Source organism: Aptenodytes patagonicus, chromosome 10, assembly GCF_965638725.1.
Source record: "Aptenodytes patagonicus chromosome 10, bAptPat1.pri.cur, whole genome shotgun sequence".
NCBI classification, from domain to species: Eukaryota; Metazoa; Chordata; class Aves; order Sphenisciformes; family Spheniscidae; genus Aptenodytes; species Aptenodytes patagonicus.
In genome coordinates, this window is record NC_134958.1 from 251376 (window position 1) to 272745 (window position 21370).

Sequence of the window (21370 nt, forward strand, 5' to 3'; positions counted from 1 at the left end):
GCTGGTAATACTTCAGACAAAGTGTATAAACACCATGGTCATGAGACTTCATTCACCTTTGGAAAGTCCCTCTCTCTCCTTGCCAATTCATAAGGGGACCAAAACTCTGGATTTTATGGCCCCAGCCCAGTTTAGCAGTCCTGGATGGATTGACAGCTGCCCTCACACACACACAGAAGAGCAGTGGAGCAAAGCCCTGAGCTAGATCTGTTCAGGTCAATCTGATTTTTAAAATCTTTCTTTTCAGGAAACGTAAACTGGGCTTGCCAGGGCTGAGGCTGAGGAAGAAATGCAACATAAGGTAAATCAGGTTCTTTACAGACAGCAACCTGGACAGCATGCTGTTACTCCAGCTGTTGGTAGCACTTCAAAGAGAGCTCTTACTACTGACTTGGGTTTTAAGGCATTGAGGAGCTGACTGCTGAAGTATTATGAGTTATTATTTCTTTGAAAGATGTGTGCAGCTTGTTTGCAGACCCCAAAATCTAAAAGAAAGCATAGAAAAGGGTTTATATGGGTCTGAAAAGAACCACAAAAACTGGGGAAGTTTGCATAGTTTCCCACATATGCCAAAAATACAGATCGAGTCAAGCAAAAAAGTCTTTGTTGGTGACAGAAGAAAAATTGCTGCCCTGCCGCAAAGTAGGCATAGCTTTGTTTATGTTGGCTGGCAATATCTTGTACTCATCCTGGACTGCCATTCTGGCTTTCTCAAGATAATGCTTCTGTGAGATGGTTAGCCAAGTAGATAATTGTGTTTATTGGCTCCATATTTACTAACATGGTATATTTGACAAAGTTATGGCTGGCAGTGCCTTTAAACTGTGGTTCAATGGGTTTATCAGCTTGCAGTGAAGTATGAGTTTAGATACATTATCGCAAGTCTGCACTATCTCTAATCCAATTAATTACTGGAAAATGTGTTAAAATAATGACTTCTGACAAATTAAGGAGGGAGAGTTTATGCTCATCTAGTTATAGGACTGCTTAATTCTAGTAAGGAATTTATTATTAATTGTTTTGCTCAACAGAAATGTGGAAACAGAAATATTGGTGTTTGCAGTTGCCCATACCCAGGCACAAGGAGCACTCCAGCAGGAAGCGCTTTTCTTTGATAAGCCATTTAAGACAAATATTGTATTTGATCTCACGAGTCAAAACATCCTGCTGGCACAGCGTAGTCCAAGGAGACGGTAAAGCAGTTTCCCCACCACAGCAGAATACAGCAGTGAGCACAGACAACACAGCTAATGGAAACCAGCCCACAAGTAGGACTACAACTTGCTTGCTCTCTGTCGGCTTTTTTTGTCCCCTGGTCCACTAGGACCAACTCCAGCTTCAAAAAGGGCTGGTGAATTGGGCAAGGAGGTGTCCCTCCTGGGTCGGGTGGGATAGTGTCTAGCGCTCGGCAGTACAGCCGGCAGAGCCACCCGCTCGTGCCTGTGGAAAGCAGCGCCCTGCTGCGCAGAGCAAAGGGTTGCAGGGAAATAATGTTACATCTAACCAGGGACAGTTTCAGCCTCTCCACCAATTGACCAAAGGACATGGTGTAGAAATGTTACCGGGTAATGCATTCCCTGTTGGTGTGTTTGTCTTCTAGATGTGATGAGGTCATCTAGGAAATCTCAAATTCAGGTCACTCCGATCAACCAGAGTTTAGCAGGAGAGAGTACAGTACCAGCATGAGCTGCAGATGGAAGTTGTGAGTTTGCCCAAGAAAGAATGAATGTATAATGATTTATATGCAAAAATAATATAAACAAAAGGGCTTGTAAGTGATACTTTTTTTCATAGTTCACACTTCTGTGACGAGATAAAGTAAAACACTGAGGAAAATTCAAAAATACTGGGTCAAGTGGATCCTGTTGCTGTATTTACTCCTATTTGGACACCAAAGCGGAGCATGTGCAGTCCTGCTCTGCGAAGTGACTGTGAAACTGTCTGGATGCCTTTTGGGTAACTGATTTGCATGTAAAGCAAATCTTTCCTAATTACCTTTCATGAAAACTCGTGCTAAGATTAGACCAAGCTGAATTCTGCTCGTGTTTTTTTGACAAGTAAGGAAGGTGGTGTAGGTCAAACTACAGCTTACATTGTGTTTAGATAGCTCTGATTTTCTCCCAAAGGCTTTCAGAGGAGTCACTGACTGAGGCTGAAGCCAGTCCCGCTGATGATGCAGCAGAAGGGACCAAGTTTGGCTGCTGGCTCTCAGCTCTGTGAGCTTTGCAGTGCTGGCAGGAACAAAAAGCAGTAAAAACTTGCCTGTCACTGAAGTCAGCAGCTCTCACAATGAATGCAAACAGGGGGCAAATATGCTGAGTAAGAAGATGCCTTCCTACACGGTAACTTTAGAAACGAGAACTCTGAACAGACAGAAAAAGAGCTTAGAAATCACTGGCTGCAAGCATGGAGTAAAATCATGGGTGAAGCCGAAAGCTTAAATGATAGCGGCAGCGTTTGATTTGATGATGTCTCCCATACAAATTGTCCATAGCGTGTTGATACCATGATTCTCAAGCCATATGTTTGCAGTTTAGGTTGCATTTCAGCAAGCTACATTTTGGACTCGAGGCAGATGTAAACTTATGGCTGCTCTCTGGTGGAGACAAGTAAAGGGCGGCTCATCCTCAGCAGCAGCGCCCTGCCCTGCATGGCCATCTGGAAGTGGTTTTATCGGTGCTGTATGAAGGGGTCAGTGAGAACCATTGACAAAATGGCACTCCATTTCTGATCATTTCCTATCCTCACATTTAAAAATTAGTCTGCATGCATGGGAAAGCCAGTTTCACCTGGGTGTGGGGTACTCTGCCAAACCTGGACATCGCTGCACCTGCACCGGGCACTGCAGCGTCCACTGCATAGGGCTCTGGCTGAGCACCTCCACCCGTTGGATGCCCTAGGTGGGCATCTCTAGTTTTGGCACAGACCTTTGGTAAAGCTGGGTCCGGCTACGTGCCCGTTTTGCAGATGCTCGCCATGCTGGCGAGGACAGCCCTGCAGTTTGTGGTGCCCAGGGGCACCCTGCGCCCTGGAGGAAGGCATGGCCGGTAGCTCCTGCCCCGGCCGGAGGGGCTCAGCCCCTGCCCGCGAAATACCGGAGCTGGCAGAGCCAGCCCGGCTCGGGGCTATCCCGGTGGGCCCGCGGGGAGCTGCCGTCGGGTCCCGGCGCTGTCCGAGGCGCCGCCGTCCAGGAGAGGCCGCGTCTCCGGGGCAGCGCCGATGCTCACCCGGGCGGGGGTCGGGCCCGGCTCCCCCCCGGCCGCGACCGACCCAGACGGTGCCGGAGCTCGCCGCCCCTCGTGCGCGGGGCCGGCTGGTCCTGCCGCCCCCCCGGGGTATTGTCCGCCGCGGCCCCGCGGCCCGCCCCGTCCAGCAGCGTTCCGCCCCCCGCCCGGCCCTGCCCCTCGCCCCTCTCCTCCCCAAAGGCCAATGGAGACGAGATGTGGAGAATAGGGCCGGGACGGGCGCGCCGGGGCCGCTCCGTCCGTCCCCTGTCTCCTCCCCTCGCCCGCTGACCGGTCTCTTTCACGGCGGCCGGCGGGGCACGCCAGCCGCCTCCCGCTAAATGGCGCCGCTCCGCCGCCGGGCGCTGCTGTGGGCGCTGCTGCTCCCGCTGCCAGGTGAGTCCGCCCGCCCCGCGCCCCAAAGGCCCATTGTCCGCCCGCGCCCCGGCCCCGCTCCGCCGCACGTGGTTTTATTTATCCGGCATCGGCGGCCCCGGCCCCGCGCTTTGTTCACGCCGCGACGGGGCGGGCGGCGCGGAGGGACTCCCGGGCGCCCCGCCCCGCCGGCAGGGGGCGCGAGCGGGTCGCGGGGTCTCGCTCCTGCACGCGGGCGGCGGGTAGCTCCCCACCACCGCGTTAAGGCGATGAGCGACCGTTGATCAGCCGCGCGCGCCCTCGTGAGCTGGGGTGGGGGGGGCTCTGAGGGGCTGGTGAGCGGGGCCTGGAGCCTCCCCCGGGGCGGGCTGTGAGGGGCGCCGGGCGGTTTCGCCGCCCCTCAGCTGGCCGGCGAGGGGGTTTCGCTAACGATTTCTTGTAAAATTAGCCTTTTACGACTCGCCCCGCTCCGGCTCCTTCGGCAGCCTTGTAAAATTAGCGAGCGGCTCGGGCGCTCCGGCTACCTGGGCGGCGCCGCCCCGGCTGCAGTAACGGTCGCACCTGTGTGGCAGTCCCCGCCGCTGCGGGGTTGGCGGCGGCACCGGGGCGGCTCCCCGTACCCGCTGCCCGGCCGGCCCCGCGGGGGTCACTTATGCTCACCTCGACACCCAGCGCCTCCCGGGCTGCGCCGTGGTTATGGCTGCGCGCGTGTTTAAGGCTCTGGTTCTCTAGCTCCTTGACACGGTGCGTGTGAAAACTAGGAGGCAAACGCCTGGGTGTCTTACAGCCTGATGGCTTTATTCGAAGTCAGTACCGCAGTTTTCCCACAGGTTTTTGAGTTTGGAGGGCTGAGAGACCTCGGAGCCTATAATAACGGTAGTTTTACCTCGTGCTGTGGGTTCAGCACGATGACTTGTGGCTCGCAAGTGCGCTTGGTAGCTTGCACGTCTATACTTACAGGCAAACTTTTTATCTCTTTCTTAGGACTGTGGTGCTTTAGTGAACTGTTTTTTGTGAAAGAGCCTCAGGACGTTACTGTCTCAAGGAAGGATCCAGTGGTTTTAGACTGCCAGGCCCGTGGTGAAGCTCCTATAACTATTACATGGCTGAAAAATGGAGGCAAAGTATCTGAAAATGAACGGATCTACACTTTATCCAATGGCTCGTTATATATCAGTGAGGTGGAAGGAAAGAAAGGAGAGCTGTCTGATGAAGGATTTTACCAGTGCTTAGCTCTGAACAAATATGGGGCCATTCTCAGTCAAAAAAGCCACCTCACACTAGCAAGTAAGTTCCAGCTCTTGTTTATTAACCTGCTCCTGAGTTTGTAACAATTCCCTGAACAGCACACAACAACCTATCGTTTTGCTTGTCTACCTGAAAAGACAAATTACAAAAGCAAAGAACAAGTCAATTCTGCAGAACCTTTGTTTCTTTTTAAATGTGTAAGAATTGTGAGCAAAACTTGTGGTGACCCCTTTTCGAGTCCCTGATGTGGCAGGAGCGGCACAGCCACCTATGAGACCTCTTGGGCAGTGGTGCCTTGTGTGGGTGGCTCATGTGGGTCACTGGTCTCCAGAGCAGGTGGTGATGCAGAGCTGTGCTGGCAACCTGCTAGAAAAGTCCCGGGTCTTGTTTCTCAAGTGCTCTTCAGGCAGCCTTACAAGGATTATCTACAAATCTGATAAAAAAAAAAATTATTCCTTGTTCAGGAGCTTGATGTTGTGTTGTGCCATCTTGGGGCAGGGCAGAATGATAGTAGAGATGGCTGTCTTTGGGAAGGGAAAGAGGGGAGAGGTTTTCCGGGCAACCGTGAGGGTTAAATTGCCAAGCCCTTGCTTTTCTGACACGTATGTTCAGCCAAGCAGATGTGGGTGCTGTCCCTTTCGGAACTGCTTCAGGGTCCTCTGGAACCAACCGTAAGGGCCTGTTACGTGGTTCCACGAGGAAGTGAGACACATTTCTAGGGTGACTCCCTACTACTGGATGAATGATGAAGGAAATAGTTGTGTGTAAGTCTCTATGGCTTTAACAGTCTGACCCTGAGTGTGTGTTGCCCTCTGTTTTCCTAGCATCTTTAAACGTATTGAGCAAGAGATGTGTGTTAGGAATTGAATGTTATGCCTTTTTTCCGTGCCAGTGCAGAGCTTTGCCAGTAGGCTGCTTCTGCAACACTTACCTTTTTTGCTTTCCAAAAGTACATGGAGTCATTTCAAAGAAAGTATAACACAGAGAGTACACAGTTTATGTAGTCTTCTCATGTTCCCTCTGTAACAGGACTTAGCTGATAAACTTAATCTGATAGGAAAAAGCTTCCTTTGACCTCTTCAACCCTGTTCTTAGTAGCAAGTGGCACAGACCTGTGGTGCTGATACCTCTATGGAAACTTGACATTAGTTGTAAATTGCAAGTTTTGCCAAATTCAGTCTGAAACTGGTTAATACAATTGGTACATTAGCTTACTTTAAAAAATATCTGAATGTTAACATTTGTTAGGTTTTTTTCTGTGTGCTTCTGACCTGATTGTAAAAACTGTCCATAAGATACCCCAGGAAGGTGTGAAATACCTAGTTCAGTGAGCTAGAGCATTGGGCAGTTGAAAACCAGCCTGGAAGCAGGTGGCTCCAACTAAGTGATGAGTTTTTCATGTGCTGTAAGAGGCTGATCTGTGAATTCTCAATTTCAAAAACCTGGCTGCTTATTACTTTGTATCATGGCATCTTACTCACATACAGGATTAATAGACTAAGCAGTTCTTGGATACTTTTGATAAAATTATGAAAAATGAAGTATTAATATTGTTGACATTTAAATTCACATCGTTAGCTTTCAGAGTGTCAGCACCATTAATAAACAGACTAAAGAAAACCTTTATTAAGAGGGTAGGAATTTTTTTGTTGTTAGTAATAAATGTAAAGCAAAGCAGTGGCTGATGGATTCTGTGTGTAGGACTGTGGAAAATTCAGGGCCATTTTAAATCTGAGACGTTGCAGGATGAGCTCTGTGCTCAGTATCAGAGAACTTCTGGAATAGTACAGAGCACTGTAGTAGTACAGCATAGTAATAAACTTGCAGTATCTGGTTTTATTCACACAGTACTAAACTTTTATAAATGTTTGTTTCTTGCATGCACGTTATTTCACCAGAAAGATGGTTTAATTTTGTGGGGTTTTTTTGATAATGAAAGATTTTCACCCAGGAAGAGTTGTGAACCAGTAGATTGCATGCTGTGGAGTGAGACTCTTGTTTTGCAGCCCCCCCTCTTTTTTTTTTTTCTCCTTTCTCCTCCCCCCGCTAAGACTGTGATAAAAGCTTTCTTTTTCTTTGAATACTTGAAAGGTTTCCTATGGCTGTTGGAGAAAACTGGAAGAGATAGTGGATCCATAATGATCACAGTAGGTGTTGTTGACTTAGCGATTAAGTGGTTAACTAGTGGCCAAACATTAAGCTATCCTATGCAGCAGTCTCTTCTTTTTAGTCATATTCCAATCTGACCGGTTTCAGAATGTCATCTTTACTGTAAAGCTGTGAAATAAGGCAGTAATTTTGAAGCCCGTAAAACATGCAAAATTAGTTTTATATCTCATTTTTACAGTGTTTCTGCCTACTGTCATGAGTTGATTGAACTTTGCAGACGTTTTAAGTGAAATAAATTAAAGTCTTGTGGGGGATTTTGTAGGCTTATAATTTTGTTTAGAAGCAGTTGTCCGTTGCTGCGAAGGCAAATTACCTTGTGGTCAGGGTACAGAAGGAACTATACATATTAAAGAGGTGGAGAATAGGCATTAAATGGGCATTCTTTCTTTGGAGGAAAAAAGAAAATGCTCTCTTCAGTCTCTGGTAACAGCAGGGTGCGAGGATGTTCTTTTACTTTGCCTGGTCAGAGCTTTTGCTAGTAAGCTTATCTTTTGCTTCAGAATTGTAATGTTTAGTGTTGTATTTGGAAATCAAAAACTTTAATCTGTCCAAGAGTTTAAGATTTGAACACACAAGGAGATCGGGTCTTGGTTTCTAAAGTTAGGAACTGGAAGCTGAAGGTTGCACGCCTGGCAAGAATTCCATTATTCATGTGCAAATTAAGAATTCACAGGGTTAAAAGGTTAGAAACTGGCCAGGATGAGGTTTACCCTTGTGATAAAGAGCAGATGACCCTCATTCATTGGCCAAAGCTTTCATGTAGCTCCTCTGCAAAGTTAGTGATTGCCATGAATTGTTCTTGAGGAATGCAGAAATTCAAATGTGAGCAGGCCTTTCCTTAAGTGTCACTATGGAGCCTTATCTCCCGAGCACATCAGAGTAGGTCTGCAGGGACAGGGTTCCTCCCCAGAGGCCCCAAGGCTTTGCTTTCCTGTTGTTCATCCATGCACAAAAGAATTTGACTAATTTAGGGCTTTTTTTCGGTGAGATCTCCCTACTTTTTTAAAGGAAACTGTGGGGCTGAGGTATCGCTTAGGTAAAAATAAATATTAGTTTCAGTCCATGCTTGTAGTTGCTTCCAAAGCAGGTTAATTGATGTGGGGGAGAGAGGAGGAGGTTCCTGTCTGGTTCTTTGTGAGGCAACATGTGGGGGTAAAATGCTAATAGTGAAGAGTATGACTTACTCGAAATTCAACTTACTGCTGCCACTGCTACTAAGAGAGGTCTCTTTTAACGGAATAGAAAAGGAATGTAGACCATGGAGAAAGCCTAAGCACTTTTGGTACAACTTTGAATCAGCCAAAAATAAACAAGCTGAGATTTTTGTATTCCTGCATTTTTAAATTATGACTGTTTAACCACAGTTAACTAAGAGTCTGTCTAAAAATAAAGCTAGACTTCCAATAAGATAGTATTAAGAAAAAATGGAGAAGGTGGATCATGTTCTGAAGCTGGTAACATGGCCTTTGGGCAGTGATTGGACAGGATGCTCATTGTTTATTTCCTTTTCACATAAAGTGGAAATTGAAGTCTTAAGATGGTTGGATGGGATATATACAGCTGGGTAGGAGCATTCCTAGATAACCCTTTCTCCTCTTGTAACGTGGCTGAATTGATTTTAATGTTTGTGAATGTCAGGAAACGGAAGCCCAATTCTTCGTGTACAGGTTTCTACATTTCACGAGAGTGAAAGGTTATGCAAGCAGAAGGTTTCTGGGAGCATGCTCCTAGAGGGAAACTGTGTGCATGCTGCCCTGCAGTTTGTGAACCGCTGGGTCTTTTACACGTAGCAGGCTATACTTTGTGGAGAGTTTGTAATTTTGCTTACCTGCTGTGGCAGTGATGTGACTTCCGGTGCCACTGTTGTGCCAATAATTGGCAATGTTTATGTTTTGATATCCTAATAATATCTTTTGCTCTGCTTTTAAGTATTTGTACTTAAGAGTGCATTCAGCTGAGCCTTATTCTGTACTGTGACAATCATGTTTTCTTAGCAGTTCCAGCTGTTTGTTCCCACTTTTGCATTGTGCCCTTCCTTGTGTGGGCACAGCTGCATGTGTGGCTAACTGAACAGGGAACTGATCTGGGTTAAAATAATAGAATTAAACCAAAAGATGGTTTTTAACCCAAATGAGTTCCCTGATGCGGTTTGTCATGGAGCCACTCACAGTGATTGTGCTGGCGTAACTGAGAGGAATGATGTGGAGGTAGAAAGGCTTAGTGGGACAGAGGAAGGCTACTGAAACTTAGACTGTTGCAAAAATAAGTGTTCATCGAACTACGGCCTTTATGGAATGTGTGTAGGCAAAAATTTTGCCCTCTGCTAGTATTTTTTTTTAATTAATTTTAGTATCTTGCCTTAAATGAAGGGATTAATAGCTGTGATCTAACAATAGTTCTCATTTTGTGTGGAATCTGTCATTTTCGGTACCTTCCAAATGCATATAGAGCTCAAAGGTATGTTTAATTATTTTAAATAGTAATGGAGAGAGGAACAAATTCTGAGATGGAAGGGTGGGGTTGGAGGGCAGAAGTGGTTTTTGACTAAGGTGGAAGTGAAATGGCAAATGGCTGTTGTAGACAATGGTCTTGTATTAACAGACATAGCAAAGTCTTAATGCTGTAGAACTGGTGTGGTTACAGATGGTTCGAGGAAGCTCTTGTCTTAGGTTTTTACAAGTGCTGTCTTACTGCTATTGCTTTGATTAGTTGATTTGAATGTCCTGAGAGGAGGATCCATTTCTAAGCTGAGAGTGCACACGGCTGATCCTTAGTGCATTTGAATTCCAGTATTTAAGGCAAGAGGAGGATGTTTAAAGTCTCAGTTGGCAATGTCAGTTGATAACGGTGAAGAGGAGCAGTAAGATTTTTGTTCCTTAACTGAAATACACTGAAGAAATAACTAAACTGGGAAACACTTTCCTCCTTAACTCTTTTTCTTGTAGGATTTTCCTCTAGAACTCCCCCAGACATCTTTTGACCTGAACTCCTACACCTTTACAGAAGAAATTGTCAACATCCTTTTAAGACATAACTACTAATTTTCTTTTTTTTTGGCACTAGGGCATTCCCTATTCTTTCAGCAATGACTGGTCTGCAGTTGTAAGAACTCTTCCACAGACTAAGGGGTGGGCTTTTATGTTGTTGCCAGAATAAAAAATGTATGAAACTTTATTTAGTGCACATGAACAGTGTTTGTTTCCGCTACCATGTCATTAGAGAAGTGAACTTTTTATGGGTTTCCTCAACACCTCAGTTTCAAATTTGTGTCAAGCATAATGCCAAACAGGCATTTCATGCCCTTGCTTTTCTTCCTAGCTAGTAAGGCCAAAGCTGTTATAGTTTTTACTAGTTTTTATCGCCGTAACTTTATAATGTATAAAGTTTTTACCAGCTTCTTTTTTTAAAGGAATGCTCAGTCTTATTGGCAGTGTACTCTGTAGCTAATAAAACCTTCACCTATGTGAGAAATGTTGAAGGAAAACATGGTACCGTGCTAGAAGTTGTTCAGAGCTGTGACTAGAGGCACTCAATTCTTAGCTGGTGCAAGTTCCACATGTAGTAGAACTAGTAGTTCTAGAACTAGGTAGTTTAGTGCACTAAACTATTGAGATTTCTTTTCTACTTGCAAAGCAATGTAGGGCAGCAAAGGATGCTGTTCTGTTCTTGCAGTGTGGTGCTCCCCCCCCACTGCTCCCTTTCTTCTCCCTCCCTCTCTCTCTGCATTTCTTGGTGTAGAAATTGTTGAAAGGGCGTTCAGTAAGGCCTCCTTTTGTCAGCCAGCTCTGATTATCCCAAAGAAAAGGATCTTGCTCTGAGCAGTTGTTTGCCTAGAGACTTGTTGTCACGTCTTCACAATTTAACAGCTGTGGCTATTGATGGTGTGCAGAACAATTTAAGACAATGACAAAAGAGAATCTTGGAGGAAGAATTTAAAAGTTACTAAGCATTTTCCTACAGAAATATGGTCATTTCCATTGTTGGACAAATTTGTGCTTAGTTTTTGTGTGTTTTCCTCAGGATTTCGTATTTTTCCACATCTTATCTCCAAAACTGCGGACATAATCTTTTGTTTAGTTTTGCATTGTTTTTTTTGTTTCATCAATAGGCCCAGCTGTTAAATTGGGATTGATTACTTCCAGTCTTTATAACTGGTAATCACCACCTAAGTGAAAAAGTAATCAACAATGTCAAGTCTCCACATTTTGTTGAGTAAGTGTGGGTTGTATGGTCGACATTAGTTACTAGGGTCAACCTCTACGTAGCTTTTAAGCAGCAGCATTTTAAGCAGTGTCTACATTTTAAAGTTGATTGTCTCAGCAATTGAGTTAGAGGAGAAAAAAAAAATCGCACTAGATGATCTGTGTTGGGAGTTAGAAATCCATCTGGCAGCCTTCCAAAACTACATCTATAGTGGAAACGTTTTTTGTTTGTATGGATAAAATTGTTACTTTTTTAATAGATGGAGATAAACAGCAGACATAGGAAGGAGATGGTTGTGAAACCACTGAAGTGTAGAGGGTTTGTCTGTGACTTACTTTATGAAATTATTGTAACCTCCTGTGTTGTTTTTTCTGTATGTAAAAGTTTGGAGGGAGATGGCCTTCCTAATATATTAGAGGAAAATGTAAATAACCAGTACTAGACAGATTTTTCTTTACTGCTTTTACTTTGTTTCATAACTCTCAACAGTAATTCTGGTTAGTTTTCTTTCAATGAAATTGAATTTGATCTCCTTAGGTGAGTGGAAGTTTTTTTGGTTTTAACAACATGAATGCTCACAAAGGCAAAATAAACTAAGTGGTATCTGGATAATACAGTTACCATGTCGAGGCCTTGTTCCAAAGTGCTTGTTTCTCAGTTGCCGGTCTCTGTTGGGCTTCTGATAGGTTTCTGACACATCAGTGCATCTGCAGCTGAGGGGAATAGGATCTAGGTATCATTCCCCCCAGATGCACATAGGTCTGCTGTGTGCTCATGAAGTTCATTTAGATTCTTGTTATCATAACCCGAAAATGACAGAATGTGCAATCTTTGTAGGTTATGGGGTAAAGATTTCAGGGTTACCGAGTCTTTCTGTGCCACTGTTACACTAAACAGCTTTTAAAACTACCGCTGTGGTCAGTGAGTATGGCTGATGGGAGAACTCTGTAAATTATGTTTGCTTCTAGCCTGAACACTTCATTGTAGCAACTGTGATAGTATTCAGTCAGTACCTTCTCATTTACTGGATGTCAGAGCAGTAGAATGCAATGTGAGAAATGAAATACTGAAAATGAACATGTTATAAAAGACATAGGAAAGCTGACAACAAGCTTTATATCCACAGCTGTTAGAATTTAATCATTAGTTTGAGGCAAAAGTTGCAATGTACCAAGATACTACTTCATCTCTGGACGGGTTACTGGGGACTTAACTGCTGGGGAGGGAGAAAGTCAGCAAGGAGTGCAGTTATTTAATCTTCTGTAATCATGTTTCTTGGGTTTATACCTGTATAAACTGATTTCCTTTTCTGATTAAAGTAGTAAGAATACACACTTATTCCCATAAATTATTTGAAAATAGTCTTATGAAGTTGTTTCTGCACATAGGCAAAATTTTGAGGAAAGGAATGGCTTCTGGAATATGAAATAAATGGAAATGCACTGATTGCAAAGTTCTAGCAAAATTGAGGACAGACAAGAACTTTTGTTATAAAACTAGAAAAGAGATAGAAACCTCATTAAGTAGTTTCCTGCAGGAGCATGGAGGCTTACAGAACATGTGATGCACTCTGTCCCAGCTCTTTCTAGAAACCTGTCCTTAGTGTCTAGGATTATTAATACAGGAAAAGAGCATGAGGGCACAAGGGTGCCACCCATATCCTACATCTCTGTGGTTGTAGGGGATTTGTTTGATTAAAATATCTCGGGTGATCTTGAGAAATGAAAGAAAAGAAGTGCAACTTCAATGTTTTCACCTGGGATATTTCCTCCTGTCACTAAATCTGGGCATTGGTTTAAACTAATGAGTGTACAGGAAACAGCCAGGTCATGTATTTTTACCTTGTATAACATAAACCAAGTCATTATTTTTCTAGGGGGGGGGAGGAGAGCAAAGCCAGAAAAAACCCTTGGAAAACTGAAAATCCAAAGAGCAGGGCTTCTCTTTTACAAAAATGTGCAAAAAAAAAAAAAAAAAAGTTTAATAATCTGCAAGTGTGGAAGTCCTGCCTTTGGATACCTCAGTACACACTAAACTATTCTCTCAACGGCCGTTTTTAAGGGACGTTGCTACATGAGAAAAGACAGCTGAGCCATCTGCTCAGTTAAGTCAGTATTAAAAAAATAAATAATCAAAATTTCAGCAGTCCCTTCCATAGACAATAATGATCAACAATTTTCCTCTCAAGACTTTACAGTTACGCTTTGATTTCTATTTTACCAATTTTTTCAATGGTAGAATACTACTGAGCAAATTACATCTCTAGCCTTTGACAAGAACTGTGTTTGAAAGTGGCGCCTGCCATCAGAGCCCTGGTAAAATTCTCCTGGACAGCAAGAAGTAAGATTGTTGTTGTTTCTGAATTATGACAGAAATCTGTTGTGAAAAGCACGAATCTAACTGCAGAGAGGGTCTTTGATATCCTTTCCCATCTGTAGAATCTTACGAAGAAAAGTTCCTATGTACTGGCCGACATAAAAGGACTGGTGGTAGGATGGAGTTTGTCTCAAAACATTGCAATTCGCTAAATCTGTATTCAGATGTGGAACATCTTTGCTAAGCCCATGTTTAAGTAGATTTTGGAATGGGCAACAGATTTCATTCTGTGCAAGTTTACAGTTCTGTCCAAAATTGACAGGCTTTTCTGAATCACAGCTTTAGGTGGGACGAATACAGTATTTTAGAAAGGAGAAAAGAGTTTGTCTCTAGCTATAGGCTACACTGAGTGGTATATTGATGGCAAAGCAGCAAAACTTACCTTGTCCTAGTCCTCTAGCCTCAGAACATGCTAAAATTATGATTTTGAATTTAATAGCAACAATTTGCCTTGTCTTAGAAGTATGCGTAATGGAAATTTGTTCTTTAGCTCTGAGGTGCAGTAGTTCCATGTTGAAATGATTTGTCTATGAGAGTTTTGAAAGAAATAATCACCTAACTGACCACGGGTAAGGAGTACGTAAAAGTTATTACAAACATTAAATGTCATCTGCTGTTCTTTTAAGACATAGCTAGGGGGCAGTTAAACTAAGTCTTTACAGTTTGTGAGGTATATATTGTGCATAGTGATGCATGAATGTTGGAAACTGGAGGGAATTCTGTGAACAGAAGCAACTGAAGATACACTTCAGATTTGATTTTTAGCATCTTCAGATAATAATCCTGTTCATATTGACTGATTACATTGTTTGTTCTTATTTCAGTAGATCAGAATTTCTCATGCAAAACCCTCATGTCTTAATGGTATCACTGGCAAATTGATGGAATTATAAAAGTAGAAAAAATGTTGGGTTTTTGATTGATCAGTGTAATTTTACCACGTGTACTAGCTCATCTTTGGACACCCTGATAGATACACGACTCGCTTTTAAAATCATAGAATGATTTGGATTGGAAGGGACCTTAAAAATCACCTAGTTCCAACCCCCTTCTGTGGGCAGGGACACCTTCCACTAGGTCAGGTTGCTCAAAGCCCTGTCCAACCTGGCCTTGAACACTTCTAGGAGGGGGGCATCCACAAATTCTCTGGGCAATGTGTTCCAGCACCTCACCACCCTCATAGTGAAGAAAATCTTGCATTACACCAAAGGTCTTTCTGCATCTTCCAGCCGAGAGGGTTTTGAGTTTTGATTTTTTTTTTTTGAGCCATTTCAGATTAAAGATAAAACAAGATAAAATAGGATTAGAAAAATAACTTACTCTTCTATATCTCCTCAACCTTTGCAGCATGAGTTTCTCATACGAAGTAGCAATGGTCAGCCTTCTCTTCTCCCACTAAAATAATGAAAGTAATCTATCACAGCCTGTTTACAAAGTGGGATTATCAGTTCTTTTAAGCTTTATTGAGAGACACTCACTTCCTGTACACCTTAAAATGGAGAGGAAAAAGTGTCAAATAGAAAAGCTTTTCATTTATTTGCTGATCTGTTCTAATATTCAAAATTCTCATCGCTTGTGTCCTCTCCCATGTTCCCACTCTTTTCTCTTTCTCATGTCAGGTGCAGGCTGATTTTGCTGCATGTAGTCAGTTTTGGTTTTTTTTTCCTTTTTCTTTTTATAAACTGTCAGATATATGCTATATCATTGTTTTGGCTTTGCAAAACTGCTTCTGGTGACCCCTTGTTTCTTATTCCTGTCTGATGACTGGAAGGAGGTACTGTTTTCCCGTGGAGCTTATTTTCACAGCTGTGGCAGAGGAGGGATGTGTCATAAGATACTTTGAGGTCAGTTTTGACCCCAAATTTAGATGAGGTAAAAATGATTCGACAGAGGGGTAATATCTTGTCTCAAGTGGTCTGGCTGTCACTTCAAAATCAGATAATAATTATGATTAAGAAAAAGCTGTTTTGATAGCCATTACAATGTACAATGAAAATAGATCAGTGTTACACAGTATTGTTTTTTGTTTTGCAACTTGTTACAACTGCAAGTTATCAAATAAGCCATTATCTTTTCAAAGAAACTTTAAAATTAATCTTAAGGTCTTTGAACATGCAGAAGAGTTTTAAATATTTTTTTTTGCTTACTCCTGCTTGTGCAATCTTCAACATATTAATAATTGTTTAGGTAACTTCTCAGCAAATTAACTAGTGTAAACTGTTAAATCACCATTTCACTGTCCACATCAAGATCTCTAGTAAACCTCTAATAACTGTAACATGTGCCTCAGGCAGAGCTGTGCATTATGTATGTTCTTTGTAACGAGAATTCATTGACTTTATGAAGCCATTGACAAATGATATATGTCTATATATCATTTTGTTCATTAAACTTGTCTATGACATCCGGCAAATTGATGTTAACTGGAAATATTCTCTGGGAGTTCTGGCACGACTCTGTCATTTTTGCCTGAGGAGAGAGAAACTTTGTACATAGCATGTCCCAAATTACAAGGGTGAAACTTCCTTCCCCCACCCCCTCCCCAAAAGCATAGTGAGCATATGACCAGCTCTTTTTTCATCTTGCTTTTAATGCTTATTTATGCAAACAACCCCATGGCCCACAGTTTGCAAGTAGATTTATCATTCATCTTCAGCAGAGGTTGAAAGTGGATACTGCTTTTATTTGTTCAGCCAGTGTGTGCCTGGAAGGCAGCTCAATTTTATCACATGACCAAACTATTGTAAAAATGATCGTAATACAAATCCACAGTGGCTCATGGAACCGGTACGTGTGCGTTTGTATTCAGATGCGTTAGCCTATGCTCTCAAAAATAGTATTTCGTTTATTTAAGAAGTGGAGACATAATTGGGTATGGGGATTTTTAGTTTTGTTTTTGTTTCTCATTAGTAGAATTTTTTTGTTTATTCCAGTTAGCATATTTTTTTTTCTCCTTTTAAGGGTGTGAACTTTATTTCTAGCAATAATTATATTTTCTAGTGTTTGGAATTCTTGGATATACTAAACACTAGAAGAGGTAAGCATTGCTACAATGTACAAAAAATTAACTATGGAATTCTTGGTAGCGTCAATGGGAGTTTTGTGACATTCCCAGCACATGGCATTTAGTACTTATTTTTAATGGTCGTCATCTTTACCTGATGTAGCTTATTGCTGATTCACATAAAATATATGGTAGATGACCAAGTGCTTTGTTGAAAGCCTTTATAATATACATTGTAGAGCAGTGCTTCATTTGGTCTTTTAAAATTACTGTGTTTGGAATGATGAACAATGTCTCATTCGTTCTGCTCTTGAGCACCCAGTGTGGAAAAAATATGCACTGTTAACACCTGCCTGTGTTTGATTCCTGTGGATAGCTATCTCTAATAATGGTAGAGGTTGTTAATAGGATATCTGCCCACCTGCTAGTGTTTCTATTGTGCTACCTGAATCCAGCTGTATCAGGGATCTTTCAAACAGGAATGACTGTACTAACAAATTGTGGCATAACTGACTAAAATATTTATTAATGGGTCAAAGATAATGTTCAGATTGTAAAACCTTCCAAAAATTGAATATCCAAAAATCCATGACATAAAATTTTTGTCTTTTGAGAGAAAGAGTAGGGCAGTTGGGTCTTTAAAATATGTTGTGTCTCACTACATAATAGTTCCCTGGATTAAATGAATTTATTGATTTCTGCTTCTTTACTGACACACATTTATGAGCAGTTTCTTTGGCACCATGGCCACATGTCAAAGGTCATAACTTTCCTTCACTGTGGAAGAATAAAAGCTTTCAGATGGTGAATCCCTGAAATCCACACAGTGCTTTATTCCCCCCTCCCCCCCGATAGAATTACTGGTTTTGCATTACTTTCTTTAAGATAAATAAACAATAATAATAACAATACGCACAGTGGAAAAACCCCTATACTTATCTATCATAAAATAACCGCAGGAAACTGTTTCTCTGCACAAAGGGCGACATATTTAATCTGCTAATAGGTATCGCTGAGATACATGGTAGCATATTAGGCTCTTTTATGGTCAGAGATTTTATTGAAAATGGTCAATTTTAAGAATATAATAAACATTTCCCATGAAGAATTTTATTACACTTCAGTTTAGAAACAGTATTTCTTTCCTTTTTAGAGCTGTGTCAGAGGCATATTACACTTTGTGCACCAGAGGTGATACTGGAAGTAGGTCCTGCTGAGAGAATGAAGCACATTCAAAATCTGTGCTTTGTGTTTAGATGAACATTTATAATGACATTTTCTTTAATGCCCTTTATTAGTAGTAGCCTGTGGGATTTTTGGTGTGTACAAGATATGAAAGTCCACTGATGACATAAACATGAAGCTATTAAAAAAGAAGCTGCAGTGGAATATAAAGTAGTTTAATCAGTCCACTAGTTTGCAAAAAGAGAACAATAGATCATGCTTTAATCATAAAGTGGCTGACACTAGTTTTTGGAAATGTAGACTAGAATGCAGTTAATGCCATATCCCTTGTGCAGTCTGTGGTGCTCATCTGATTGATAACCTGGCAGAAAAAATACTTTTTTTTAAGCTAGATAGTTACCTAACTGATGCGGCTAGCTGTGATGATTTGAACTGGCTTTCTGTGTTATCTGACAAGAGCTAGAGCTGACTGGAGGTAAGTAGGCAAGAGTAGTGGGGATTTGGGACTATCTGGGAAGAGTTTGTCTTCGCTTTTTAGCAGCGACTAACTGGCAGATTAGTTCTGACCATCTCGAGAAACAGCAGTGTGAAGGTAACTTCACTGAGGTGTTATTTTGATTTAAAATAATCAAAATGTTTGCGCTAGGTAAGGTAAAATGGGTTTGAATTGTTAGTGGGGCCTGGCTATAGTCCTCCTAGCAGGACTGTTTTGGAAGGAATAGCAGAGCCTAGAGTTGTATCAATGGGAAAAAAAACCCATGATTTTCTGAGAAGATGTAAAAAGTCTTCCTATCACCCACCCCAAGAGGGAGAATTGGCTGCCAGTCTTTATTTTTTACATAGTAGGGATGAAGTCTGTTGATGCTTTTAATCATGGCTCTTGCCAAAAAAACCAGTTCTAGACTTTTCTTCTGCTCTGTTGTTCTGCGCAAATGATGATCTTATTCTAAGGGGGCTGGTGGCACTCTGCTGTTAAATTTACCAAATAATTATATTGCAGGACTGTAGTTGCTAAGTTTCTGACATGTTAACCTTTTGGATAGAAATCTGTTATGTCAGTATCCATCTCTTTGCTTTGAATTTTTTTTTTCTTATACAGTATACTTCTGCAGGACTATTTATCCAGTTCCCTAGAACAAATCTAAGATGAAACTGCTTTTTCTGTATTTTTGTTTTTCACTAGGATAGCATGGGAATGTCTACTTAGGGAACAGAGACATGGCATTTGTTGGGGAAGTGGTCTTTGTGTCTAGAAGTAGCTTTTGCTGTTGCTATGAATATATTTGCAAATGTGGTTGTCCTGTAAATTTTGAGGAAAAATCTCAAACTTTTTTTTTTCGCACATGTTCAGCACAGACTTACTCAGCTTGACTAGCTAGAAATGCAGACGATGCTGTTTGTGCTGAGCATGTTGCTTGTGAACACTGAGCTGGGCTTTCCCTCTAAGCAGTCCTAGGCAGCTGTGGACTTGCTTTTTTTTCCTGTTCTGAATTAATGAGGAGCTAAAGTGTGATCTAACACTGCCTGGAGAAACCAGCTGGCATTGAAAGCTGAAGTAAGTGAAAACAACGGTCTAATTACCTGGAGAGGAAGTTTGGGAGGGAAGGTGGGTGAGGTGGAGGTGTGAGTGGTCTCATGTGTCTAGAGGTCAGGAAGAGGAAGAGAAACGTGTTGGTAGGAAGCGGCTGGTACTAAGGAAAAGCTTGCTGAGCAAGGCCTGGGGTTGGCTCGGTTTGGAGATTGCCGTGGGTACAAGTTGGGAGTGGGGGAGGACTGAGGGGCTGGCAAAGACTGACTCAAGAGAGTGTGCCCATCGGAGCAGCTGATCTTTCAGGACATGGAATGTGGACCCAGGAGTCCTGGACTTCCCTTGGGAACTTCAGAAAGACAAAGAAAAACCTCCCAGTCAGGGGAGCTTTGGAGGATTTAAATTGCATCACTGCTTCAGCCAGAAGCTTCTACAATATGTAGAATATGTTGACAAGTCAACTTGTCCATACTTTTTATGGGAAGTTTGTGATTATGTGTTTCTTATGGTCTTGGTGTTTGATATGAGGTTCTGAGGTTTGATCAATTGGAGCTGCAACAAGTTGGGGGGGCTGTGGTTGTAACACGTGGAGTGCTGTGAAGGATCAGTGTCTTAGCTTGGACACAGATTTAGTGAATATTTTGGGCCACCATCCAACTGTTTGTCCGTACTCAACAGTAAAATTAAAATAATAATAGAATATCATCTCAAGGTGTTGTGAGAGTAGATACATTAACATTTGTGAAGAACTGTGGTGCAGAGCCTTGCAGAAAAGACCATAGGGAAGTTAATAACTCTGTCTTCAGGGCAGTGCTTAATAGTGTGTAATAAATAAGGAACGAGGCCACACACTGAACAGAGAAGAGAAAACAAAATATTGAATAGATGCTCATTATGTGAGCACCATTCATGTGGTGCTGTGAATAGTGGGCGAACTGTGACTGTGCAGTTGGATTGTTTCCTAAAGCATGTATATAAACAGAGCAAATCAATTACATAAGCAGCTTCATTTCTTCAGTTTCCTAACTTCTGAGCATTTGGGTTTGGAAATTTTCATCTTGTGTGTGTGTATACGCATATGTAAGAGGCAGATATACTGAATGCTGTGTTAGTGGGAGAGTTTAAGTGTTAGCTTTATTTATCTAGTGATGTATGTAATGCAGCAAAAAATGAAATAAATATGCTTGAAAGTATTAGTTTTATATAGGCAGGGTGTCAGGAAAAAAAGACTCGTAACGGGGCACTGTGACAACTTCTGAGACAATTTAAGTAAGTTTATCAGAACTTTTTGATTCAACCAAAACATGGGCTGGTGTCTAAGCATGTATTTAGCAATAGCATTAACTTGATAATAATAATCCTCAGATAATTTTTTTTTTTATATATATATAAAGGTTTACTGACCAGTGAAGATGCTGTAGAGGTCTGCCGCAACATTTATAAACCTATTGGTAGTACTGTTTATCAGAGTGTAATCTGACTTAGGAAACCTTTTTAGCACAGTATGAACAAAACCCACATTTAATTTATACTTTTGACTACAGTTTAAGCTTGTGTGTGGATAGGGCTTAGGTGAGTGCTCACCTGTACACTCTCTGGTGTTTATCAGTGCAGCCTTTACTCTCTCTGTGACCTGACTGAGAGGAAATTGGGTTTGTTGCTGGTGTACAGGAGAAGAGCTTTTTTGTGGTGCATGCTATTGGGTAGGTGCCAGGGAGGACTGCGGGCTCCAGTGCTGCAGAGGAGTTAGCACCAGTGGGTTTCACCTCCTCCTTCATCTGGTCTGTCTCTTTTCTCAAGTATTTACTCCAGCACATAGCCTAGAGTACCACCTGCTTATTAGGCTACAGGTCTTACCTTGAGCCATAGGGCAGCTTTCTGGAAATACAGCCCAGCAGTCATGACTAGAGAAAAGCCCTGATAGTCTTTTTTTGTTCCTTTTCCTAACACATTTATGTAAAGAATCTCAAAGGCAGTGAATATTCAACACCTCGTGCCTTCAGTGCAAGGTACGCACCTGGATCCTCTCAAGGATCTGGCCCTTTGTGTGCCAGGACC

General features: G+C 42.2%; 1 protein-coding gene across 1 annotated transcript in view; it reads left to right on the plus strand.

Annotated features, from left to right (window-relative positions):
* Positions 1–3040: 3040 nt before the first annotated feature.
* The window catches only part of PRTG (protogenin), an 85902-nt gene continuing 67572 nt past the window's right edge, over positions 3041–21370 (plus strand). The window contains 2 exon segments of the mRNA XM_076348659.1: positions 3041–3620; positions 4584–4886. Of these exon segments, the coding sequence (XP_076204774.1) occupies positions 3041–3620; positions 4584–4886 (883 nt within the window).